The following is a 24,297-nucleotide window of genomic DNA, read 5'->3' as shown; positions in this document are numbered from 1 at the left end:
ATTCAAGAAATACAAATCAAAACTACTCTCAGATTTCATCTCACTGCAGTCAGAATGGCAATTATCAAGAAGACAAGCAAAAATAAATGTTGGGGAGGATGTGGGGCAAAAGACACACTCATAGACTGCTGGTAGAACTGCAAATTGATGTAACCATCATGGAAAGCAGTATGGAGATTCCTAAGAAAACTTGGAATGAAACCACCATTTGACCCAGTTATCCCACTTCTCAGTCTATTTCCAATGGACTTAAAATCAGCATACTACAGTGATGCAGCCACATCAAAGCTATAAAGTAGCTCAACTCACAAGAGTTTTACTATGGAACCAACCTAGGTGTCCTTCAACACAGGAACGGATAAAGAAAATGTGGTCAATACGCACAATGGAATATTACTCAGTTTTAAAGAAGAACAAAGTCATGGCATCTGCCAGTAAATGAGTGGAAGTTGAGAATATCATAGTAAGCAAAATAGGCCAATTCCAAAAACCACAGTTTAAATGTTTTCTCTGATATTTTGACACTAATTCACAATAAGGAGCTTGGCTATGGAAGAATAAAGTTACTCTGTATTAGGCAGAGAGGAGGGAAAGGAGGGGAGCCAGGTACGGGGTGGGAAGAAGAGTAGACATTATTATCCTAGGTGCATATGTGACCACATGACTGATGTGATTCTACATCACGTACAACCAGAACCATGAGAAGCTATACTCCATTTGTGTATGATGTGTCAAAGTGCCTTCAACTGCCATGTATAACTAATTAGAACAAATTAAAAAAAAAAGAATGGTGGCAGCCAGGGGGTGGAGGAGGAGGAATGGGAGTTCTTACTTACATGGTGGCAGAGCTTCTATTTGGAGGGACAAAACTGTTCTGGAAACAGAAGGTTGTACAATATTGTGAGTGTAATTAATGCCTCTGAGTTGTCCACTTAACATGGCTAAAATGGCAAATTTAATGGTACCAGTCCTTTAAAACAATGAACACTTTAATTATTAAAATTTTTAACATTTTCATTTCCAGAAAATTAAAAGAGTAGGATGCCATTCATAGTTTTTCTGGAGAACCTCCTTGGCTGCCAAGATGTGCAGCTTTAACTTGTGAGCCGTTTCGCCATGTCTGGAGTGGGTACTGCCAAAGACAGAAAAGAAAAAGTGCATAATTTAGAAGCAAAACATGTTCTTCAAGTAAGGCCTGAAGACTACTTATGAATACAATTGACTTACACAACCCATATTTTAATACCTGCCCCAAACCTCTCTTAGTCACAACCATAACTTTTATAAGCTGTTTGGAAAACAGTTGTTTTTAATTGTTCTAAATTCTAAAAGTCAACAGTTAAACAGCCCATTAATACACTCATGTCAGCATCAAAAGGACACGATATTTGATTGAATCCAGGGTGGCTTTACCAGTGAGCTACATCTCTAACCCTTCTTTTTAATTTTTCAGATAGGGTCTCCCCAACTTCTTAAGGCTGGCCTTAAACTTGTGATCCTCCCTCTTTAGCCTCCCCAGTCACTGGGATCACAGGTGTACAACCATTGAGTATAGCATTTATGGCATTTTTAAGGTAGCTCAACAAGTTATAATGTAATTTATCAAGTTAATGGAACTATTTTGAGTGTGTGTGTGTGTGTGTGTGTGTGTGTGTGTGGTGTTAGAACCAAACTCAGGGCCTTGTGCATGCTGGGAAAGCACTCTACCACTGAACAACATCTCTAGCCCCTCTGCATTCTACAAAGAAAACCACTATAAATACTACAGTGAGTAAAATAAGGTTATCATTATCTCTTCCTGCTTGAATATTGTATCCTCCCGCCTTCCCCTTCCTTTATTGTTTCTCCTCCTCCTCCTCCTCTTCCTTTTTCTCCTCCTCCTCCTCTTCCTCCTCCTCCTCCTCCTCCTTCTTCAACTTCCCTCCTTTCTTCCCTCAATTCTTTCTTCACCAACTCCCCCCACCACCGCCCTTTCTTTGTAGGAGGTGGTGCAGGAAGTGAACCCAGGAATATGCTAGGCAAATAAGTGCTCTACCACTGAGCTATACACCAGCCCTCTTTTCACTTTATTTGGAGACAGGGTATCTCTAAGTTGCCCAGGCAGGCTCCAATTTGAGATCCTCCTGCCTGAGCCTCTCCAGAAGATGAGATTGCAGATGTGTGCCCCCAGGCCTGGCAGCTTCATCTTTTCTGGGTTAAGTATAAATACAATACATTTGCTTAAAGAAAACAAAATCAACCTGGGGTGCATAAAAGTATTAAGAAAAATGATGACAATCCTTCTATCAATGTGGACTATCCTGTTAAAACTTCACAAGCTTTTTAAAAGTCACATTTCAAAATGATTTGGATCTACTGACACTCTCTTCCTTCAAAAGCTATATGCCAGTTACATCATTCCTAAGAACTGACCATAAAATGATTCTAATGGCTAAATTGAATAGTGCCTTAATATGGGTGTTTTCATAATTTAACCAATCCCCTTTATAAAATCTTTGTATTCTTTAATTTTTGATTATTACCTTTAAGTTTCTAGAAGTGAAATTTGTTCTAATTAATGGATTTTTAGTATAAATTTTAGGTTTAAAAAGTGAGCAGACAATAGAGACCCACGCTAAGTTGCCTGTGACACAAAAAGAACACTTAAGGGATCCCGCTGACCTTCTCCAAAACTGAAAAGACAACAAGATATCCTTGCAAATGCTTTTTCCAAATGCATACTGGGTCTTAAAATGTGGATCCTGAAATGTTCCCATGTTGGCCCCTCATTTTCATATTGATATCTTGCATTACAGTGCAGTATACTTACTACAATGATACCTGTTGTGGATACATATCTATATATTAATACACTTTTGTTGTTTTGGGAGGTGCTGGGGCTTGAACCATGGGGACTCGTATATGTAGGGCAAGCACTCTACCACAAATGAACAAATACGGATGTACTTCTATTAATCCAAAGCTAACACTTAACATTAGAGTTCACTCTTTGTATTGGATTATATAATTCTATGGGATTTGAAAAATGAATATTGTCCTGTGTATCTACCATTATAACATCATACTGAATAAATTCACTGCCCTAAAAACCTATTACTCATCCTCTTCACACCCCTGAATCCCTGCAATCAATGATTTTTTAAAACTCCTCATACTTGAGATGTCCTAAACTTACATGCTAGGCAAGTGCCCTAGCAGGGATGAACACTTCTAGCCCACAGGCTACACTTGAAATTGGAGAGCATCTAGCCCCTTTAGATGGAAGGGCAACACTAAGCACTATGCTCTTAAAGATCTTTCAGAGAATAATATGCCCATGCCATAGGCATGTAGTCAATTATCCAAGTTATTTTCCTGTCATAAATAGATAAGATAAAATTCTTTCATGCCTTTTGGTGTTATGATATCTCAGTTTTCATCCATGAATACTATTCTACTGTATGGATGTAGCACATACATTGGATTCCTTTTGTTTATATTGTGGTGCTGGGGATGGAACCCAGGGCCTCAGCAGGCTAGGCATGTGTTCTACCACTGAGCTGCACACAGTCCTCACATTCAGTTTTTGAAACACATCTTGTTATAGATTTAGCAAATATGAATAAAGATGCTATAAAAATTTTGCACAGGTTTATGTGTGGACACATCTCAATGCATGGGGGTAAATACCTAGGAACACATTGCTGGGTTATGTGGTAAGGTCCTGTTTCATTTTGTGGGAAACTGAAAAAACCCTCTTCTGGAGTGGAGCCTCCCACTAGCAAAGCAGGAGCATTCCTGTTGCTCCATCTCTCATTCTTCACTTTTTTATTCTTTCTTTCCTTAGTGATTAGGTAAGACTCCGTCTTATTATTGATTGTTCCCATCTTTCAATGATCACACTCGACCATCACATGACACACCATGTCACACAGGACAAGAATCTTGGGGTGGTTGTTCTTGGCCCGGATGCTCTTATTGTCATTTTACTTATGCATACCTCCTGCCTCCACTGTTATTATTTTGATTTAAATGGTTTTATCTTTTAAAGATACTTCTATAACAGACAGACATTTATTTATTCAGGTAGACAGAAGTACTTTTGACTTTATTGTATTTGAGGAAGCTATTATTTAGCTTTTGGGAGATACATTTCTGGGTTGGTTTTTTTCTATAAGAACTTCATTACACATCACGAAAACCCTTGAAACTGTCTCACAGCTCACTGATGCTATTGCATTTAAAAGTTGTTTTCATTTCTATCTTTATGTTTCACTGTGGTAGTTTCCACTAAAATAATCTATCATTAATCCAGTCTCAAAATATTTTACACAAATATAATGGCTACCCCCTCCCTTTCACTTCAAAGAGCCAGTAGTAAGGAATATAGAAAACACAGCCTTCGGTCATGAGATGGGAATCCAATGGCAGTCCTCGGAGCCACCACATCACAGTCCAGTCCCCATAGTACTTCTCTCCCTGGCTCCATCTGAACTCTTTACTGCTGAAATTCTCCTCAGCTGGAAAGGAATTTCACTCTCAACTGACTTTAGAATGCCATCAAGGCTTTGAGAGAAATGTCAAAATGAGAAATAAAGTACATAATCTGGGGAAGAGGAAAGACCAAAGTTTTAGGTAGAAGAGTTACCCACATAATGAAACAGAGAAAAAGCAGAGCAATAGATGACCTCTCTGGAAAAGGGGACAAAACATGGAAAGAAAAAACCCAGTGAGTTAAGTATTCTAACTTTTAAAGAAGCCATCGATTTTTATTTTTCAAAAAAGTGGTTTCTAATGAGTACTCTTTAGGTAAAAACTTTAATTTAATCTTAAATTAATCTTCTCATAGTAAAATATTTTAAACTTGAAGCTTTTTGAAATTATCTTTGAAAGTCAAACACAAACAGCTGTTTTTCGAACACACATGCACAGATGTGCACACCAGGTCATTAGTCACTCACTGGTCTTGTATGGCCATGTCATGGGACAGTGAAAGGCCGAACCTCTCCATCACCATCATCTTCCTCCATTATTATTGCTAATGTTTCCGGCCCCTTGGTGTTCATCTGTGTTCAGGAGCAAAGGAAGACAAGCCAGGAACAGTCAAAGATTAAAATGTGACCAGGTCTCCTTTTATTAAACAAATTTTAAGAGGTTATTTTTTCCATACCTAATTTTTAAATGACTAAACCTCACTGCTTACAATATATTCAATTAAAAAATAAAGATGATTTTCTGAAATATGGAAAAGTAAATAAACATATATGATAAATATTCTTGAGTGCTATTTAGAAACATTACATATTTCTTTACCTCATTTTATTTTTTAAACATTTTTTAAAGTCTGGCTTTGAACTTGCAAACCTCCCAAATCAGCCTCACTAGCTTCTGCGATTACAGTCAGGCTCCACTGAACCCAGCAATACATTACAGTTTATTTTTCCCTTAAATGCATTTGAAATAATCTAGTAGTACATTAAATGGTCATGCCATATTTTTAATTAATTTACTACTAATGATATTTGAGTTGACATTTTGCTACATTTTGCTATCAAAATAATGGGACACAATCCATAATCTATGCTGTTCTATGGTTTCCCTAGGACACACATGTTAAAAATTACATTTCTGGGTCAAAAGGTATGTAAGTGAAAGTAACATATTCATTTGTGATTTGGGATAGATATATAAAGGGATTTTTAAACAATTTTTTTTTTTTGGTGTTTTGTGTTTGGGATTAAACCCAGGGCCTTAAGCTGCTTAGTTTAGTGATTAGGTAACACTCCCTCTTGTTATTGAATCTTTGCATCTTTGAATGATCACACTCCACCATCACGTGACACCCCATGTCACACAGGACAAAAATCTTAGGGTTGTTGTTCTTGGCCTGGAAGCTCTTACTGTCATTTTATATGCATATCTCCTGCCTTCACTGTTATTATTTTTAGTTAAATGGTTTTATCTTTTAAAGATACTTTTATAAGAGATAAGACATTTATCTATTCAGGTAGGTAGAGGTACTTTTGACTTTCCTGTATTTGAGGAAGCTGTTAATAGCTTTTGGGAGATAGATTTTTGGGTTGGTTTTTTCTATCAGAACTTCATTACACATCATGAAAACCCTTGAAATTGTCTCACAGCTCACTGATGCTCTTGCATTTAAAAGTTGTTTTCATTTCTATCTTTATGTTTCACTGTGGTAGTTTCCACTAAAATAATCTATCATTAATCTAGTCTCAAAACATTTTACACAAATATAATACATACCCTCCCTTCCACTTCAAAGAGCCAGTTGTAAGGAATATAGAAAACATAGCCATCTGTCATGAGATGGGAATCCAATGGTGGTCCTCAGAGCCACCACATCACAGTCCAGCCCCCTTAGTACTTCTCTCCTTGACTCCATCTGAGCTCATTACTGCTGAAATTCCCCCTCAGCTGGTGAGGAATTTAACTCTCAACTGACTTTAGAATGCCATCAAGGCTTTGAGAGAAATGTCAAAATGAGAAATAAAGTACATAATCTGGGGAAGAAGAAAGATCTAAGTTTTAGGTAGAAGAGTTACCCATATTATGAAACAGAGAAAAAACAGAGCAATAGATGACCTCTATGGAAAAGGGGACAAAACATGGAAAGAAAAAACCCAGTGAGTTAAGTATTCTAACTTTTAAAGAAGCCATCGATTTTTATTTTTCAAAAAAGTGGTTTTTGATGAGTACTCATTAGGTAAAAACTTTAATTTAATCTTAAATTAATCTTCTCATAGTAAAATATTTTAAACTTGAAGCTTTTTGAAATTATCTCTGAAAGTCAAACACAAACAGCTGTTTTTCGAACACACATGCACAGATGTGCACACCAGGTCATTAGTCACTCACTGGTCTTGTATGGCCATGTCGTGGGACAGTGAAAGGCCGAACCTCTCCATCACCATCATCTTCCTCCATTATTATTGCTAATGTTTCCGGCCCCTTGGTGTTCATCTGTGTTCAGGAGCAAAGGAAGACAAGCCAGGAAAAGACAAAGATTAAAATGTGACCAGGTCTCCTTTTATTAAACAAATTTTAAGAGGTTATTTTTTCCATACCTAATTTTTAAATGACTAAACCACACTGCTTACAATATATTCAATTAAAAAATAAAGATGATTTTCTGAAATATGGAAAAGTAAATAAACATATATGGTAAATATTCTGGAGTGCTATTTAGACACATTAAATATTTCTTTACCTCTTATTTTATTTTTTTAAACATTTTTTTTAAAGTTGTTGATGAACCCTTATTTTATTTATTTGTATGTGGTGCTGAGAATCAAACCCAGTGCCTCATGCATGCCAGGCAAGCCCACTACCACTGAGCCACAACCCAACCCTACCTCTTATTTTAGAAATTAAAAAAATGAAAAACAGATTTCTTTTGGTAACCTCAATTAGAGCAAGAACTATAAGAAGTACATCATCAACTTACTGCAGGTGTTCCAGAAGGGAAGCAATCCTTCTCTGAAAAAGAAAAGGAAGGGAATGTTAACAATTTACCACAGAAAACTTTTCTATGACAAAAAGAAAAATAATATAAAAGAGGACCATGTGAAATGTGTTAAAACCGATTTCATTTTAAGTTGAATTACTTCTCTAGAAATATGATAGTAATAGTAACTTAAAAATAAAATTTATATAAGACTCAGCTACTAACTCTTTAATCTTAATGAAACCTTAAAAATACATTTTGAAAAACCTGAATTGATCATTCAAATGACTGGATTTCATGGTATGTAAATTATACTTCAATCAAGTTATTAAAATGTAATGGAGTCCCAGCCTGGTAATTCCAAGCCTATAATCCAAGGGGCTCAAGAGGCAGAGACAGGAGGATCTTGAGTTCAAAGCGAGCCTCAGCAATTTAGCTAGGTGCTTAGAAACTCAATGCGACCCTGCCTCTACATAAGATACAAAATAGAGCTGGGGATGTGGTTCAGGGGTTGAGTGCCCCTGGGTTCAATCCCTGGTACCCCGCCCCCACCAAAGTGTAATGAAAACCATACCCACCCAAGCTGTATTAAAATAAAACATTCCTTGTTTAAGATACTTCCTTAAGCAGTAAAGGTGATATAACAAATATTCTTGAGTACCAAGGAGCAAGGGGATATAAAGCCACCAAACATGGCAACTGGGAAAAGAATTCTTTTTGACATGGTTTTTTTCTTTGTGAAATGCAACTTACTAGTTGATGCAGAAGTTCTAGGTAAAAGTACCAGCTTTTCCTAAGGATACCAGGTAAGTTATTTATAGAAAAAGATAGATCAGTATTACTTGCAAAGAAGTCTACTTCTTTTTTGAACATACCCTTTTTCTCTGTGATGATGTAAACATATTAAATACAATTAATCCAACCACATATGATTTTTGCATACTTAGATTATTTTTTAAAACTATATATATGACTATAGAGACGGAAAATATATTAAATAAAAATTATATATCTTGGGGTTGTAATGGGCAAAATCTACTCAGAGAGAAATGGGAGAAATTATTTTGCATCTTTTAATGTACAGTGCAAAGAAGAGAAAGCAGGAGAACCAGCGTAGGGAAGGAGAATCTAACTAAATCTCCAAAGACATTCCAGGGATCCCTCAACCAACTGCACCACGTGGACTTCATTCCCATGCTGCCTTACACAAACTGTTGTTAAAAATCCAGTATAGGGGCTGGGGATGTGGGTCAAGCAGTAGAGCGCTCGCCTGGCATGGGTGCGGCCCGGGTTCGACCCTCAGCACCACATACCAACAAAGATGTTGTGTCCGCCAAAAACTAAAAAATAAATATTAAAAATTCTCTCTCTCTCTCTCCTCTCTCACTCTCTTAAAAAAAATCCAGTATATTTCAACTCTTACCCACTTAGATACTAATTCTGAGGAATAAATCCTTTGAGGTAAGGTATTTACTTTTATGTATTTGCATGTAATTTTTGAATAGAAAATACTTTTTATTTCAAGGTATGCATTTATAAAGCAAAAATTCCTTCTAGGCCACTGACAATAAACATATCTCTAGCATAAACATGTCTAGAAATCCACAATTTTTCCTTCTCATCTAAAAATCATTTAAACCCATGAGGAGGAAAAAAAAAAACCCAAGTAAATGTAACACCATGGAACAAGAGTGAATCCCACTACCATGTTGTATTATAATGTATAAGAAATATGGGAGGAAATGTAAAAGATCCAATTCCATTTCTAACAAATTTATGAGATCAATGAAATCCTCAATCTCCAGATGATGTTCAAGAGCCATCCAGACAGTTGACAAAAAGCAGTTATCTATGTAGGAGAAAGTAGGAACAATACAGTTTAGCCTTTTATTTTTCCAGAAATGATCTTTTTAGCTATCAGTGCTTCACAAGTTTCCATGGGATTCAGTCTTTTACCACTCTCTGATATCTCACCAGTAGGAGGAAATCCGCGATTTTTCTTTTTCAAGGTGCTGGCGTTATAATACTTGTTGACACCCCGCACAGCTAGAGGATGCTCCGTAGGCTTTCCTTTGAGGACCCTGAAGGTTTGTGGCAACTGAGCCCCCTGCTCTGGCATGCCCTAACAAAGAGAAATTCAGACATGGGTTGTGATTTGAATTGCTCTAATACTATCAATTTTCAGACATAAATATCAACATACATAAAACAAACCCATACACATAATTTTAGATTTGACTAAATTCTAAATGGTCTCCTTTTCTAAAACTCTACTCTTCCATATTTATTTTGCAAATCAACAGGAAAGATCCAAACAGAGGAATGGGAATGGAGTGCTGGGTTTGTTTGGGGAGAGGGACAGAAGTGTCAAACCTGTATTTCCTCTTATTCATCACCCACCAGAGTAGCTCCTATTGAAAAGGCTTAAGCCAAGAGCATGAGTCAGGGGACAGCAAACAGGAAGAAGGATGCTTGTTTATGTCTGGTTCTGCTCTAGGCTTTACACAGATAGAGAACACAGGGTAGCTGGCCCATTCCAACTTCAGCACTTCAGGGAATACAAATGTAGGGATTTGAAATCAAGAACCCCCTTTATACAGTGTTTACTGTTTCAGATCTTTTTAGGCAGGGAGGAGGAGGAGTACCAGGGATTGAATTCAGGGGGCACTCAACCACTCAGCCATACCCTCAGCCTTATTATTTTTTGAGACAGGGGTCTCACTAAATTGCTTAGTTCCTCGCTTAGTTGCTGAGTCTGGCTTTGAACTTGCAAACCTCCTAAATCAGCCTCACTAGCTTCTGTGATTACAGTCAGGCTCCACTGAACCCAGCAATACATTACAGTTTATTTTTCCCTTAAATGCATTTGAAATAATCTAGTAGTACATTAAATGGTCATGCCATATTTTTAATTAATTTACTACTAATGATATTTGAGTTGACATTTTGCTACATTTTGCTATCAAAATAATGGGACACAATCCATAATCTATGCTGTTCTATGGTTTCCCTAGGACACACATGCTAAAAATTACATTTCTGGGTCAAAAGGTATGTAAGTGAAAGTAACATATTCATTTGTGATTTGGGATAGATATATAAAGGGATTTTTAAACAATTTTTTTTTTTTGGTGTTTTGTGTTTGGGATTAAACCCAGGGCCTTAAGCTGCTTAGTTTAGTGATTAGGTAACACTCCCTCTTGTTATTGAATGTTTGCATCTTTGAATGATCACACTCCACCATCACGTGACACCCCATGTCACACAGGACAAAAATCTTAGGGTTGTTGTTCTTGGCCTGGAAGCTCTTACTGTCATTTTATATGCATATCTCCTGCCTTCACTGTTATTATTTTTAGTTAAATGGTTTTATCTTTTAAAGATACTTTTATAAGAGACAAGACATTTATTTATTCAGGTAGGTAGAGGTACTTTTGACTTTCCTGTATTTGAGGAAGCTGTTAATAGCTTTTGGGAGATAGATTTTTGGGTTGGTTTTTTCTATCAGAACTTCATTACACATCATGAAAACCCTTGAAATTGTCTCACAGCTCACTGATGCTCTTGCATTTAAAAGTTGTTTTCATTTCTATCTTTATGTTTCACTGTGGTAGTTTCCACTAAAATAATCTATCATTAATCTAGTCTCAAAACATTTTACACAAATATAATACATACCCTCCCTTCCACTTCAAAGAGCCAGTTGTAAGGAATATAGAAAACATAGCCATCTGTCATGAGATGGGAATCCAATGGCGGTCCTCAGAGCCACCACATCACAGTCCAGCCCCCTTAGTACTTCTCTCCCTGGCTCCATCTGAACTCTTTACTGTTGAAATTCTCCTCAGCTGGTGAGGAATTTAACTCTCAACTGTCTTTAGAATGCCATCAAGGGTTTGAGAGAAATGTCAAAATGAGAAATAAAGTACATAATCTGGGGAAGAGGAAAGATCTAAGCTTTAGGTAGCAGAGTTACCCACATTATGAAACAGAGAAAAAACAGAGCAATGGATGATCTCTCTGGAAAAGGGGACAAAACATGGAAAGAAAAAACCCAGTGTGTTAAGTATTCTAACTTTTAAAGAAGACATCGATTTTTATTTTTCAAAAAAGTGGTTTTTGATGAGTACTCATTAGGTAAAAACTTTATTTTAATCTTAAATTAATCTTCTCATAGTAAAATATTTTAAACTTGAAGGCTTTTTGAAATTATCTCTGAAAGTCAAATGCAAACAGCTGTTTTTCGAACACACATGCACAGATGTGCACACCAGGTCATTAGTCACTCACTGGTCTTGTATGGCCATGTCCTGGGGCAGTGAAAGGCCGCACCTCTCCATCACCATCATCTGCCTCCATTACTATTGCTGATGTTTCCGGCCCCTTGGTGTTCATCTGTGTTCAGGAGCAAAGGAAGACAAGACAGGAACAGTCAAAGATTAAAATGTGACCAGGTATCCTTTTAGTAAACAAACTTTAAGAAGTTATTTTTTTCCATAGCTAATTTTTAAATGACTAAACCTCACTGGTTACAATATATTCAATTAAAAAATAAAGATGATTTTCTGAAATATGGAAAAGTAAATAAACATATATGATAAATATTCTTGAGTAGTATATTTAGAAACATTAAATATTTCTTTACATTTTATTTTATTTTTTAAACAATTTTTTAAGTTGTTGATGAACCTTTATTTTATTTATTTGTATGTGGTGCTGAGAATCGAACCTAGTGCCTCATGCATGTCAGACAAGCACACGACCACTGAGCCACAACCCCAGCCCTACCTCTTATTTTAGAAATTAAAAAAAAGAAAAACAGATTTCTTTTGGTAACCTCAATTAGAGCAAGAACTATAAGAAATACATTATCAACTTACTGCTGGTGTTCCAGAAGGGAAGCAATCGTTCTCTGAAAAAGAAAAGGAAGGGAATGTTAACAATTCACCAGAGAAAACTTTTCTATGACAAAAACAAAAATAATATAAAAAAGCAAGTGAAATGTCTTATAATTGATTTCATTTTAAGTAGAATTACTTCTCTAGAAATATGACAGTAATAGTAACATAAAAATAATAATTTAAAAGACTCAGCTACTAAACTCTATAATCTTAAGGAAACCTTAAAAATACATTTTGAAAAACCTGAATTGATCATTCAAATGACTGGATTTCATGGTATGTAAATTATACTTCAATCAAGTTATTAAAATGTAATGGAGTCCCAGCCTGGTAATTCCAAGCCTATAATCCAAGGGGCTCAAGAGGCAGAGACAGGAGGATCTTGAGTTCAAAGCGAGCCTCAGCAATTTAGCTAGGTGCTTAGAAACTCAATGCGACCCTGCCTCTACATAAGATACAAAATAGAGCTGGGGATGTGGTTCAGGGGTTGAGTGCCCCTGGGTTCAATCCCTGGTACCCCGCCCCCACCAAAGTGTAATGAAAACCATACCCACCCAATCTGTATTAAAATAAAACATTCCTTGTTTAAGATACTTCCTTAAGCAGTAAAGGTGATATAACAAATATTCTTGAGTACCAAGGAGCAAGGGGATATAAAGCCACCAAACATGGCAACTGGGAAAAGAATACTTTTTGACATGGTTTTTTTCTTTGTGAAATGCAACTTACTAGTTGATGCAGAAGTTCTAGGTAAAAGTACCAGCTTTTCCTAAGGATACCAGGTAAGTTATTTATAGAAAAAGATAGATCAGTATTACTTGCAAAGAAGTCTACTTCTTTTTTGAACATACCCTTTTTCTCTGTGATGATGTAAACATATTAAATACAATTAATCCAACCACATATGATTTTTGCATACTTAGATTATTTTTTAAAACTATATATATGACTATAGAGACGGAAAATATATTAAATAAAAATTATATATCTTGGGGTTGTAATGGGCAAAATCTACTCAGAGAGAAATGGGAGAAATTATTTTGCATCTTTTAATGTACAGTGCAAAGAAGAGAAAGCAGGAGAACCAGCGTAGGGAAGGAGAATCTAACTAAATCTCCAAAGACATTCCAGGGATCCCTCAACCAACTGCACCACGTGGACTTCATTCCCATGCTGCCTTACACAAACTGTTGTTAAAAATCCAGTATAGGGGCTGGGGATGTGGGTCAAGCAGTAGAGCGCTCGCCTGGCATGGGTGCGGCCCGGGTTCGACCCTCAGCACCACATACCAACAAAGATGTTGTGTCCGCCAAAAACTAAAAAAATAAATATTAAAAATTCTCTCTCTCTCTCTCCTCTCTCACTCTCTTAAAAAAAAATCCAGTATATTTCAACTCTTACCCACTTAGATACTAATTCTGAGGAATAAATCCTTTGAGGTAAGGTATTTACTTTTATGTATTTGCATGTAATTTTTGAATAGAAAATACTTTTTATTTCAAGGTATGCATTTATAAAGCAAAAATTCCTTCTAGGCCACTGACAATAAACATATCTCTAGCATAAACATGTCTAGAAATCCACAATTTTTCCTTCTCAACTAAAAATCATTTAAACCCATGAGGAGGAAAAAAAAACCCAAGTAAATGTAACACCATGGAACAAGAGTGAATCCCACTACCATGTTGTATTATAATGTATAAGAAATATGGAAAACTATGTAACAGATCCAATTCCATTTCTAACAAAATTATGAGATCAATGAAATCCTCAATCTCCAGATGATGTTCAAGAGACATCCCGACAGTTGATTAAAAGAGTATCTATGTAGGAGAAATAGGAACAATACAGTTTAGCCAAGTTTCCATGGGATTCAGTCTTTTACCACTGTCTGATGTCTCACCAGTAGGAGGAAATCTGCGATTTTTCTTTTTCAAGGTGTTGGCGTTATAATACTTGTTGACACCCCGCACAGCTAGAGGATGCTCCGTAGGCTTTCCTTTGAGGACCCTGAAGGTTTGTGGCAACTGAGCCCCCTGCTCTGGCATGCCCTAACAAAGAGAAATTCAGACATGGGTTGTGGTGTGAATTGCTCTAATACTATCAATTTTCAGAGATAAACATCAACATACATAAAACAAACCCATACACATAATTTTAGATTTGACTAAATTCTAAATGGTCTCGTTTTCTAATACTCTACTTTTCCATATTTATTTTGTAAATCAACAGGAAAGATCCAAACAGAGGAATGGGAATGGAGTGCTGGGTTTGTTTGGGGAGAGGGACAGAAGTGTCAAACCTGTATTTCCTCTTGTTCATCACCTACCAGAGTAGCTCCTAATTGAAAAGGCTTAAGCCAAGAGCAAAAGTCAGGAGACAGCAAACAGAAAGAAGGATCCTTTCTTATGTCTGGTTCTGCTCTAGGCTTTAGACAGAGAACACAGGATGGCAGGCCCATTACAACCTCAGCACTTCAGGGAATACAAATGTAGGGTTTTGAAACCAAGAACCCACTTTATACAGTGATTACTGTTTCAGATCTTTTTTGGTGGGGAGGAGGAGGAGTACCAGGGATTTAATTCAGGGGCACTCAACCACTCAGCTATACCCTCAGCCTTTTTATTTTTTGAGACAGGGGTCTCACTAAATTGCTTAGTTCCTTGCTTAGTTGCTGAGTCTGGCTTTGAATTGCAAACATCCTTAATCAGTCTCACAAACTGCTGGGATTACAATCATGCTCCACTGAACCCAGCAATACATTACAGTTTTTTCCCCTAAATTCATTTCAAATAATCTAGTAGTACATTACATGGTCATGCCATATTTTTAACCAATTTACTACTAATGATATTTGAGTTGATTTTTTAATACATTTTGCTAGCTAAATAATGGGACAAAACCCATAATATGTGCTGTTCTCTGGTTCCCCAAGGACACACATGCTAAATATTACATTTCTGAGTCAAAATGTATGTATGTTAAAAAGTAACATATTCATTTGTGATTTGGGATATACACATAAAGGGTTTTTAATTTTTTTTTTTTTTTTTTGCTGTTTGGTATTTGGGATTAAACCCAGGGCATCAAGCTGGTAAGCACCTGCTAAACATTACCACAAGTTACCTGTAGTCCCAAGGTCTTAATGTTATGGAGTCAAATTGGCTTTTTTCCTCCCCCATCTGCTGGACTGGCGACTGAATCCAGGGGTGCTTTAACACTGAGCTTCATCCCCAGTCCCTCTACCCTTTTGCAAATTTGGGACAAGAGTCTGGTTAAGACCCCAACACCTGCATCTAATCTGTGATCATCCTACCACTACCTGGAGCCTCTGGGATTACAGGGGTGAACCAACATGCTTGGCTACACAAGTTATTATTATTATTATTATGATCATTATTACTATTATTATGCGGGATTTATGGTCTCACCATTTTCCGCAGGCTTATCTCAAACTCATGGACTCAAGTGATCTTTATGTATCAGTCTGCAGAGTAGCTGGAAATACAGGCATGTGCCACAAAGCCCAGCTTTCATGTTTATTTAAAAAAAAATATTAGTTGTAGATGGACACAATACCTTTATTTTATTTATTTTTATGTAGTGCTAAGGCTCTAATCCCGGACTTCATGTGTGCTGGGCAAGCACTGTAACAGTGAGCCACATCCCCAGCCCTAATGTTTTTATTCTTTAATTTGTTTTTGGAAGTACTAGGTATTGAAGCCAGTAGCATTATACCACTGAGCTACATTCCCAGCCTTTTTACTCTGAGATAGGGTTTGCTAAAACTGCCCAGGCTGGTCTCAAACTTATGATCCTTCTGCCTCAGCTTCCTGAGCTACTGGGATGATAGGCAGACTTCACTATGCCCAGCCATCTTAAATTGCTGTTTTTTATTCTGGGATTCCTATCACATGTAAAATGTCTTATCAATATGAGATTGTACAGCCAAGTGTGGTGGCTTGCACCTGTAATCCCCCCTGCTCAGAAATCAGGAGCAGGAGAGTCACTGCAGCCCACAAATTTGAGACCAGTCTGAGCATCAGAGGAAGCCCCACCTCATGCCCCCAAAAATGGAAAAAAAAAGAGATAAAAGTGGGGTACTCTAATAACTAACAGTGAGAAAATAACCCAAATTTAAATGTAAGGTCTCTGGTGTGGCTCAGTGGTAGAGCTCTTGCCTAGCATGCTCAAGGACATGAGTTTTCATGCTTATTCATACTAGCCCCAAAGCAGAAATCTAAAATCTCCTAATCCTTCTATATAATGAAATATATATATATGTGTGTGTATATATCTTTATATGTGTGTGTGTGTGTGTGTGTGTGTGTGTGTGTGTGTATACACACACTTTCCCCCAGCACTGAGGGATTGATCCTAAGGACATCCTACCACTTGGCTTTTTCCCTAGCTCTTCTTATTTTGAGATACAGTCTTGCTAATTGCAGAGGCTGGCCTAAAGCTGCCTCAGTTCCTGACTTGCTGGAATTTGTCATGTGCCACCAAACCCAATTTACAATCCCTTTTTTAGCCAGTCCAGTGGTGCACACCTGCCTTCCAGGACTCAGCACACTGACATAGGAGGTTTTGCTTGACCTCAGAAGTTCAAGACTGGCCTGGCCAACATACTGGGAACTCCACCTCAAACAAACAGAAAACCCACAAAACTGATGGTCATTTTTTCTTTCCTTTTCCACATCTGAGGATTGAATTGTTATCATTGACCTACATGCCCAAAACTTTTTTTTTTTTGATACAGAAAACAATTCTCTTTAAGTTACTGATCCTTGACTTGTGGTGCCTCAGTTTCTTGAGTAGCTGGGCTTATAGATGGGCACCCCTGTACCCAACTGTATTATCAGTTTTCAAGTGTGCAGTAAATTAACTGGAACAACCTTATTGACCATTATATCTCCAAAACTTACTCATGTTTAACTGAAACTTTGTAATTTCTGAGTAATCTACTACCCTATTAGGACTCATAATAAACAAGTTCCCTTCCTATTATATGGAATCTTTTCTGGCGCACTTGGTATTATCCACGCTTGTGGGTATTGTCCATCTGCAGCCCTTGCCAGGAAGCCAGCCAGGTCAGTCACTGTGATTATTACTGTTGCCACATTTTAAGGATGAGAGACATGCTGAAAGTCTTGCCCAAGGGCAAAGAGTCAGGCAGTGTTGGTTCCTGAGCTTGATTCTCCAGAGAGCAAGGATCTTCCCTTCCAGGAGGGCTCTGTCCCAGCCCCTCAGAGCCTCCACCCACACTTCCCTGAACCTAGGACACATAGGCACAGCTGCCATAGGAAGCAGCACAAAATATGTGTATATAACAGACATGGGGGTCTTGGTACTCTCAACAGGGGAGTGAGGGCTCAGGAACAAGAGACCCCCCACATGGGGGTCAGGAGATGAACTTCTGGTGCATGTCCTGGCATTGCTGGGTGTGAAGGGAGAATAGGAGGCCAAGCCTCCCTTGGAAGCCTCCCAATGCACCACTGGGCTGATGAGAAGCTAAAAACAGAGTCAGTACATGGGGTTCTCCCTAACCTCCACCCCACAGCTCACAGTCAAGTCCCTGGGTGCCTAGATGCAGGACAAGGGAGAGGGCTGGCACCACATCACGGCAAGGGACCATGGGGGGCACTGTGGGTTACCCACCCCTGCCACAGTCTTGGCTGGGCACAGAATCACGAGCCACCACACAGCTTTGTAGATTCAAACAGCAATTCTCACACCGAACTCACACCGGCCTCTACACACATGTTCTGGGGAAATCCAGTTCTGCTGCCCAATTCACCTACTCCACGAGGCTTTTTTTCCAATATCCCATTTGAATCTCACGAGAACTCAACGGGAACAAGCAGCAGGAACACCCTAATCCCGGCAGCAATAATCTTCAACCTCCAACTTCCCTAAAACCCCTATTGTCTTAAACCGGGAACGCCCTAAACCCAAGGACCGGGATACTTCCTCAAACCTGATCAGCTCTAAACCTGGATCCGCCTTGGTCCTTGAGCAAGGTCACCTTACATGCAATGTCAACAGCGAAATCCATTTAACATGGGGTACTCTAGCAAGGAAATTTTGATGCGTCATTCCTACTTGGCAATGGCCCTCAGCATCAAGCACACCCCACTGTACACCTAATGTTTCACACAAATGTTTCACATTGTATGTCAAAAATTTCCATAAATAAAGAATCTGGAGTGCTGGGGTTGTGGCTCTGGGGTAGAGTGCTTGCCTAGCATGCATGAGGAACTAGGTTCAATCCATGGCACCACATAAAAATAAACAAATAAAATAAATGTGTCCATCTACAACTGATATTTATATATGTACATACATACACACACACACACAAACAACACACATACACACACACACACACACACACATGTAAAAGAAACTGAATTTTCTTTAAAACATAAACTACTGGACTAGTCTCAGTCCTCATTAATAGATTAGGAAACTGGGGACCAAAAAAGTAAGGACTGGCACAAAGCCAACCAGAAAGTGTGTTTCAGTCTTTTCTCTTTCTCTATCCAGGGACACCTGGGTGTGCTCTGAAGCCCTGTGACCTGGACCCTGCACCCTCCAGGTCCATAATCCCACTCCTTATGCTCCAAGTGCTTCAGCTCCAGGGCCTGCCCCACATGGGGGCTTCCCCCAACACATGTGCAACCACAGACCCTCATGGTTCAAAGCACACCCGATACTCCTTACCTTCTGTACAGGTGCAGCCTTGCCACTCCTTGGGGGGGCCTGAGTGGCAGACCTGGGCCAAAGGAGGTCTTTAAGGCATTCTTTTGGGCCCCAGTTGGTCCCCTCGTCCACCTGAAGGCAGACTGCCTTGGACATGTACCTGGGAAGCAACAGGCCAAATGCAAGGAGTCACTACCCACCTTGTCCTGGTCTCCCTGACCACTCTCACCCACAGCTGGGAATGCACAGAGCCCAGGAGCCTTATCCAGGCTGCCATTCCCCTCGAGCACATTTCTTGGGGCAAGAACCTACAACACCAAGGAAGAGTGAAATTCCCAGAAACTCCCAGAGTGCCCTGGAGAAAACCCCAAAAGAAAGGAACAGGGAGTGTTAAGGCTGGGAGCTGGGGACAGGGATCAGGGAACTAGACCCAGCTTCACCCCACCCCACCAGCCCCAGAGTCCACCACTTGAGCCCTTGGTTTACCAACTCACTTGGGTCCCAGGGGTGCACATAGTGCGATGTAACAATTTCTCCAGAAGCCCATATTGAATGCCTTGTCATACTGGAGGGAGATGAGGAAGGGAAGAGGAGCTCAGAATCAGCAGGACTGGGCACGGCCATCTCCCAGGGACCCTCGCTAAGTTGGTCAGTTAATCCAGGGCTCAACCTGGGCCTGTGGCCAGGCTCTAGGAACAGGGGTGCCCAAGAGTGACCCAGAGCCTCCTGCCATCCCAGGCTCCCAGGAAGCGTGACCTCCCTCGACCCACTTGTGAGCAGCTGTCCCCAGACAGTGCTGACCCAGCACCCACCTCTCCTGCCTTCTCAGGGCTCCTCATCCCCTAGTGCTTCCCTTTGCAGGATCCTTACTCTGTCTCCATTGGCCTCACCTGTCCTCTCACCTCATCCTTCCAGGTACCTTTTAAGATCTGTCTCGTGCTGTTCTGCTCAACTGATCCAAAGATGGTGTCACCACCCCACTCCCACTTGACTCTCTTACCTCTCGATTTTTCTAAAAATCTACCTTCATTGAGTTTCACTATCTGGGAGATCAGTGGCAGCAGGGGATGCCCAGACATATTTCCCTAGTCAAAAATCAGATTTTACAAGAAAATCTGAGCTGAAGACCTTCAGTACACAAAGCAGGAAAGGTCATGTCCTTCCCAGGACTCTGACTGTCTTCTCCTCTCCCTTATTCTACTTTCTCTTTCCCCTGAGCCCATCCATCAGCCTCGACCACTCCTCCTTCCAGAACAGGTTGAGTTTCACCCCAACTTCATGAGCTTTAGGTAGCAAATACTCTGTTAGAATGGAAAGTGGCCCAGCAGCACCTCTATCCACCCCAAGTCTCCAATGGCCCACACATAAAACTTTCATCTTCAACACTCTCCTCCCCTGAAGGAAAGACGATTCCACATCAGAACAGCTCTGGAATATGTCCAAAAAGCAACTCGAATCAATGTCCTCTATGAGGTTCTGCCTCCTTTAAGGTGTTCACAGTACTTAAGAAATAAGTATACCACCAGGTACAGTGGCACACACCTGTAACCCCAGGGAATTGGGATTTTGAGGCTGGAGGATCACAAGTTCAAGGCCAGTCTCAACAACTTAGCAAGGCCCTCAACAATTTAGTGACACCCTATCTCAAAACAAAATAGAGCAAGGATTAGGGATGCAGCTTTGGTGGTAAAGCACCTGTGGGTTCAATCCCTAGTACCAGAAGAAATAAATTAATTAATAGCGGAGCATTAAAATACTACAGAATCTTTAAACTTAGAGAAAGAATATTTGATTAGATTTATATCATGTGTAGAAAATATTGATCGTACATAAAGTATAGAAAATGTTTAAGGAATGATAGTAAATTTCGAAGAACTGAGCAGTAAATGTAAATACCATCCTCCCCCCAACATGGAACCCTATCACACACAAGTCGAATCCAACAGCTCTGAGGCACCCAGACCAGCCTCTCTCACTGGCTTCACTCTTGGGGCTCCTGCTCCAATTCTGTGTCTCAAACACCCTCACACTCCACAGGACCAAAATCCAGCAGCATCTTCTTCTTGCCCCATCTTCTGCCCAACTTCCTGCTGCCTCTCCTTCTTCCCCTTATCCTGGGGGGTCAGGACACCATTCTTCTCTCTGTTCCTTTCCTCTTTCCTTCTATCCCCAAATGTTGGTTCTTCTGTTTGATGGTTCACTCATTAATTCAGATGTCTTTTCTCTGTGTGCTGGGGATTGAAGAATTCAGGGCCTTGCACATGCTAAGCACACACTCTACCACTGAGATGCACCCCCATCAGAAATATTTCAGGGCATCAAAAATGCTTCTGTCCAACCAGGCATGGTGGCACACACCTGTAATCCTAGTGACTTGGGAAACTGAGGCAGGTCTGAGACCAGCCTCAGCAACCTAGTGAGACCCTGATTCATAATAAAAAGGAGCAGGGACTGGGAATGTAGCTCAGTGGTAAAGTGCCCCTTGGTTTAATACTGAGTAACAAAAAACCAAAGCCCAGTCACTGCACTGGGGATGGAAAGCACACCACAAACAGCATGGCCAGCCTACTTTCAGTGGGTGAGGGCAGCTGCAACCTGCACCAAGGGGAGTGGAAAGGGAAGAGCAGAGAGAATCATGGGAACCATGTAGGCAACCCAGCTCACACCACCCAGGTACATGCAGAGGAGAAGCCCAGAGAGTTAAGTGCTGAGACAGCGACTTCTGGTTTCAGAGGCTGTGTCTAGACCAGAGAGAGTAGTCTGAAGATGTCTGCTGAATTTGGCCATTAATGAGAGCATCATCCTGACAGCAAGGGCTGGGCTGAGCTGGGCCAGGAAGTGAAGGGGAGGCTAGTGAACAAGGTCAACTCTGTCAGGAATAAGGCCCAGAAGGTACAACAGGTGGAGTGGAGGCCTGGGATGTTAAGGCTGGGATTTGTATGACTTTTAAGCTGAGCACAAACATGTGTAGATGACCATGGGAAGGAATGGTAGTGATGTAACAGCAGCACACAGGGCACTCTCTGGTACTAGCCACTGTTCTATGAGGTTTACATGAATTAACCCATAATTCCCTGTTTTACAGATAGAGAAATTGAGTGACCAGGGGCTGAGTAGCATACCCCAGGTCTCCCTGCTGGTCAGTTCTAGAGCTGCGATTTGAACTTATGTGGTCTTCACCAGAGTCTTTGCCACCAAGCACCAAGCAAGTGATTCTAGGAGGAGTTGAAGTCAGGGAATGGAGTATGGTGGGAGTGAAAGTTGGAGCATGGGATCAGTGCCTGAAATTAGTGCTGCCAAGAATAGAAAGGAGCCCTGTCTGGTGAATCTTAGAGTGGAGACCACATTTAGGTCCCTTGAGACTTGGGGATCCTGGACTTGGAAGGCCTCACTCTGAGCAGAGGAGGAAGGGCGATGGCCTATGGCCTGATCTATGGCTGGAAGAACCACAGGATGGAGAAAGGGAAAAGGCTGCCAGGCAAACTCAATGATGATACTAGAAGCTGGAGACAGGAGAAGACAGGCAGACCATAGGGCTGAGGAATAAGGGCCAAGCACAGGAGTCACAGGTGGGAGGGAACCAAATATGGCAGTGGTGGGGTGGTGACTAAAAGGATGGGAGGTTATGAGCAGACAGACTCCTCTGTCTGCTCAGCTGCCTCAGGGTCTGCAGCTTCCCCTCCCCCACTGATGCTGCCCACCAGTCTTCCTGAAAGAGACTTTAGTTAAGTGATTGCCATACTAAAGGAATCCCAGGGCAAAGATGCCCACTCCTATCATTCCTACTGGATGCTCAAAGAAAAAGCAATAAAGACACAGATGGGGAAGAAAGCAATGAAACTGCTCCACAGGACATGAGGTTCCATTCAGAGTGAACAACAATGAATGCTGGGGAAGAAGCTCAGTGGTCGAGCACCCCTGGTTCGATCCTCAGTGCTGGAAAAACATCAACACTAAGGACTCCTGCTCTTTGGAAGATGCGATGAAGAAAATGAAATGTCAAGCCATGAATTGCAAGAAAAGATTTGCAACACATAGATCTGAATCCAGTATAGAGAACTCCTGAAACTCAATAAGAAAAAAAACACAGTTTTTTTTTAAATAGGCAAAAGTTTGGAGCAAACACTTCACCATCAATATACCCATGGCTTATAAGACACGAAAATATGCTCAACATCATTAGTCATTAGGAAAATACAGAGTGGAGCCCTAGTGATATACCACTACTCATTTATTAGACAGGGTACAATTTGAAAACAAAAAAGAATAGTGACCAATGACAGTGTCAAATGCTAGTGAGGATGTGGAGCAACTGGAATTCTCATTCATTGCTGGTACAAAATAGAAACAGTAGAGTTGTTTTCTAAAACGTCCCATATGTTTATCTTATGATTCAGCAATGCCACCCTTAACAATTTACCCAACAGAAATGAAAACTTATGTCCACATGTCTATGCATCAATGGTTGTTGTAGCAGCTTTATTTATAACTGCCTGAAACTGGCTGGGCACAGTTCCCCATGACTTTAATGGCTTGGGAGGCTAAGGCAAGTGGGTGACAAGTTCAAAGCCTCAGTAACTTAGGAAGGCCTTTAGCAACTTAGTAAGACCCTTTCTCAAAATTTTAAAAATTTTTCAAAAAGAAAACATAAGGGTGCTGGGGGTGGGGGTGGGTGAGGCTGGGATTGTTGCTCAGTGGTTAAGCACCTCTGGGTTCAATCCCTGGTACAAAAACAAAACAAAAATTCTGCCAAAACCTAGATGCAAAGTAAAAATCCTTCAATTGGTGAATGTACAAATAGTCTGTAGGGAAATACAATACTACACAGAAACAAAAGACAATAAACTACTGATGTGAGCAACTACATAGATGAATCTCAAATGCATCATGCTCAGTGAATGAAGCCAGACTAGAAAGCCCACAACACCATTTATGCATGATTCCGGAAAGAGAAAAACCACAAGGACTCAGGGAGAGAAAATGACAACAAGAGATGAAAGGATTTTCTGGGTAATGAAACTGGTTAACCTTGATCTTGGTGGAGAATACACGACGTCATTTGTCAAAATCCCTAACTATAGACTAAAAAGGGTGAATTTTACTGGTTGTAATTACCCCTCAATGAATGACATTTTTACAAACTTTTACCATGGCTCCCAGGTTTCCACTTCTTCCAAACGGAATTCCACGCTTGGCTTTCTGGGCCTTTCTAATCTTGACCCCCATGGGGTCAACCTCATTGCCCAT

General features: G+C 40.0%; 1 protein-coding gene across 1 annotated transcript; it reads right to left on the bottom strand.

The window, feature by feature from the left end:
- Positions 1-1,048: 1,048 nt before the first annotated feature.
- LOC308653411 (uncharacterized protein) lies at positions 1,049-24,297 on the bottom strand (the record flags this gene model as incomplete). The annotated part of the gene is made up of 10 exons (XM_081301979.1): positions 1,049-1,132; positions 6,859-6,963; positions 7,448-7,479; positions 9,422-9,569; positions 11,738-11,842; positions 12,328-12,359; positions 14,252-14,399; positions 19,251-19,358; positions 19,941-20,135; positions 24,199-24,297. 10 exons carry the CDS (start codon positions 24,295-24,297, stop codon positions 1,049-1,051), a joined length of 1,056 nt encoding a protein of 351 aa, XP_081158105.1.

Source organism: Spermophilus citellus, assembly GCF_964194105.1.
Source record: "Spermophilus citellus genome assembly, chromosome: 7".
Taxonomy (NCBI): domain Eukaryota; kingdom Metazoa; phylum Chordata; class Mammalia; order Rodentia; family Sciuridae; genus Spermophilus; species Spermophilus citellus.
This window is presented reverse-complemented; position numbering and strand designations above follow the sequence as displayed.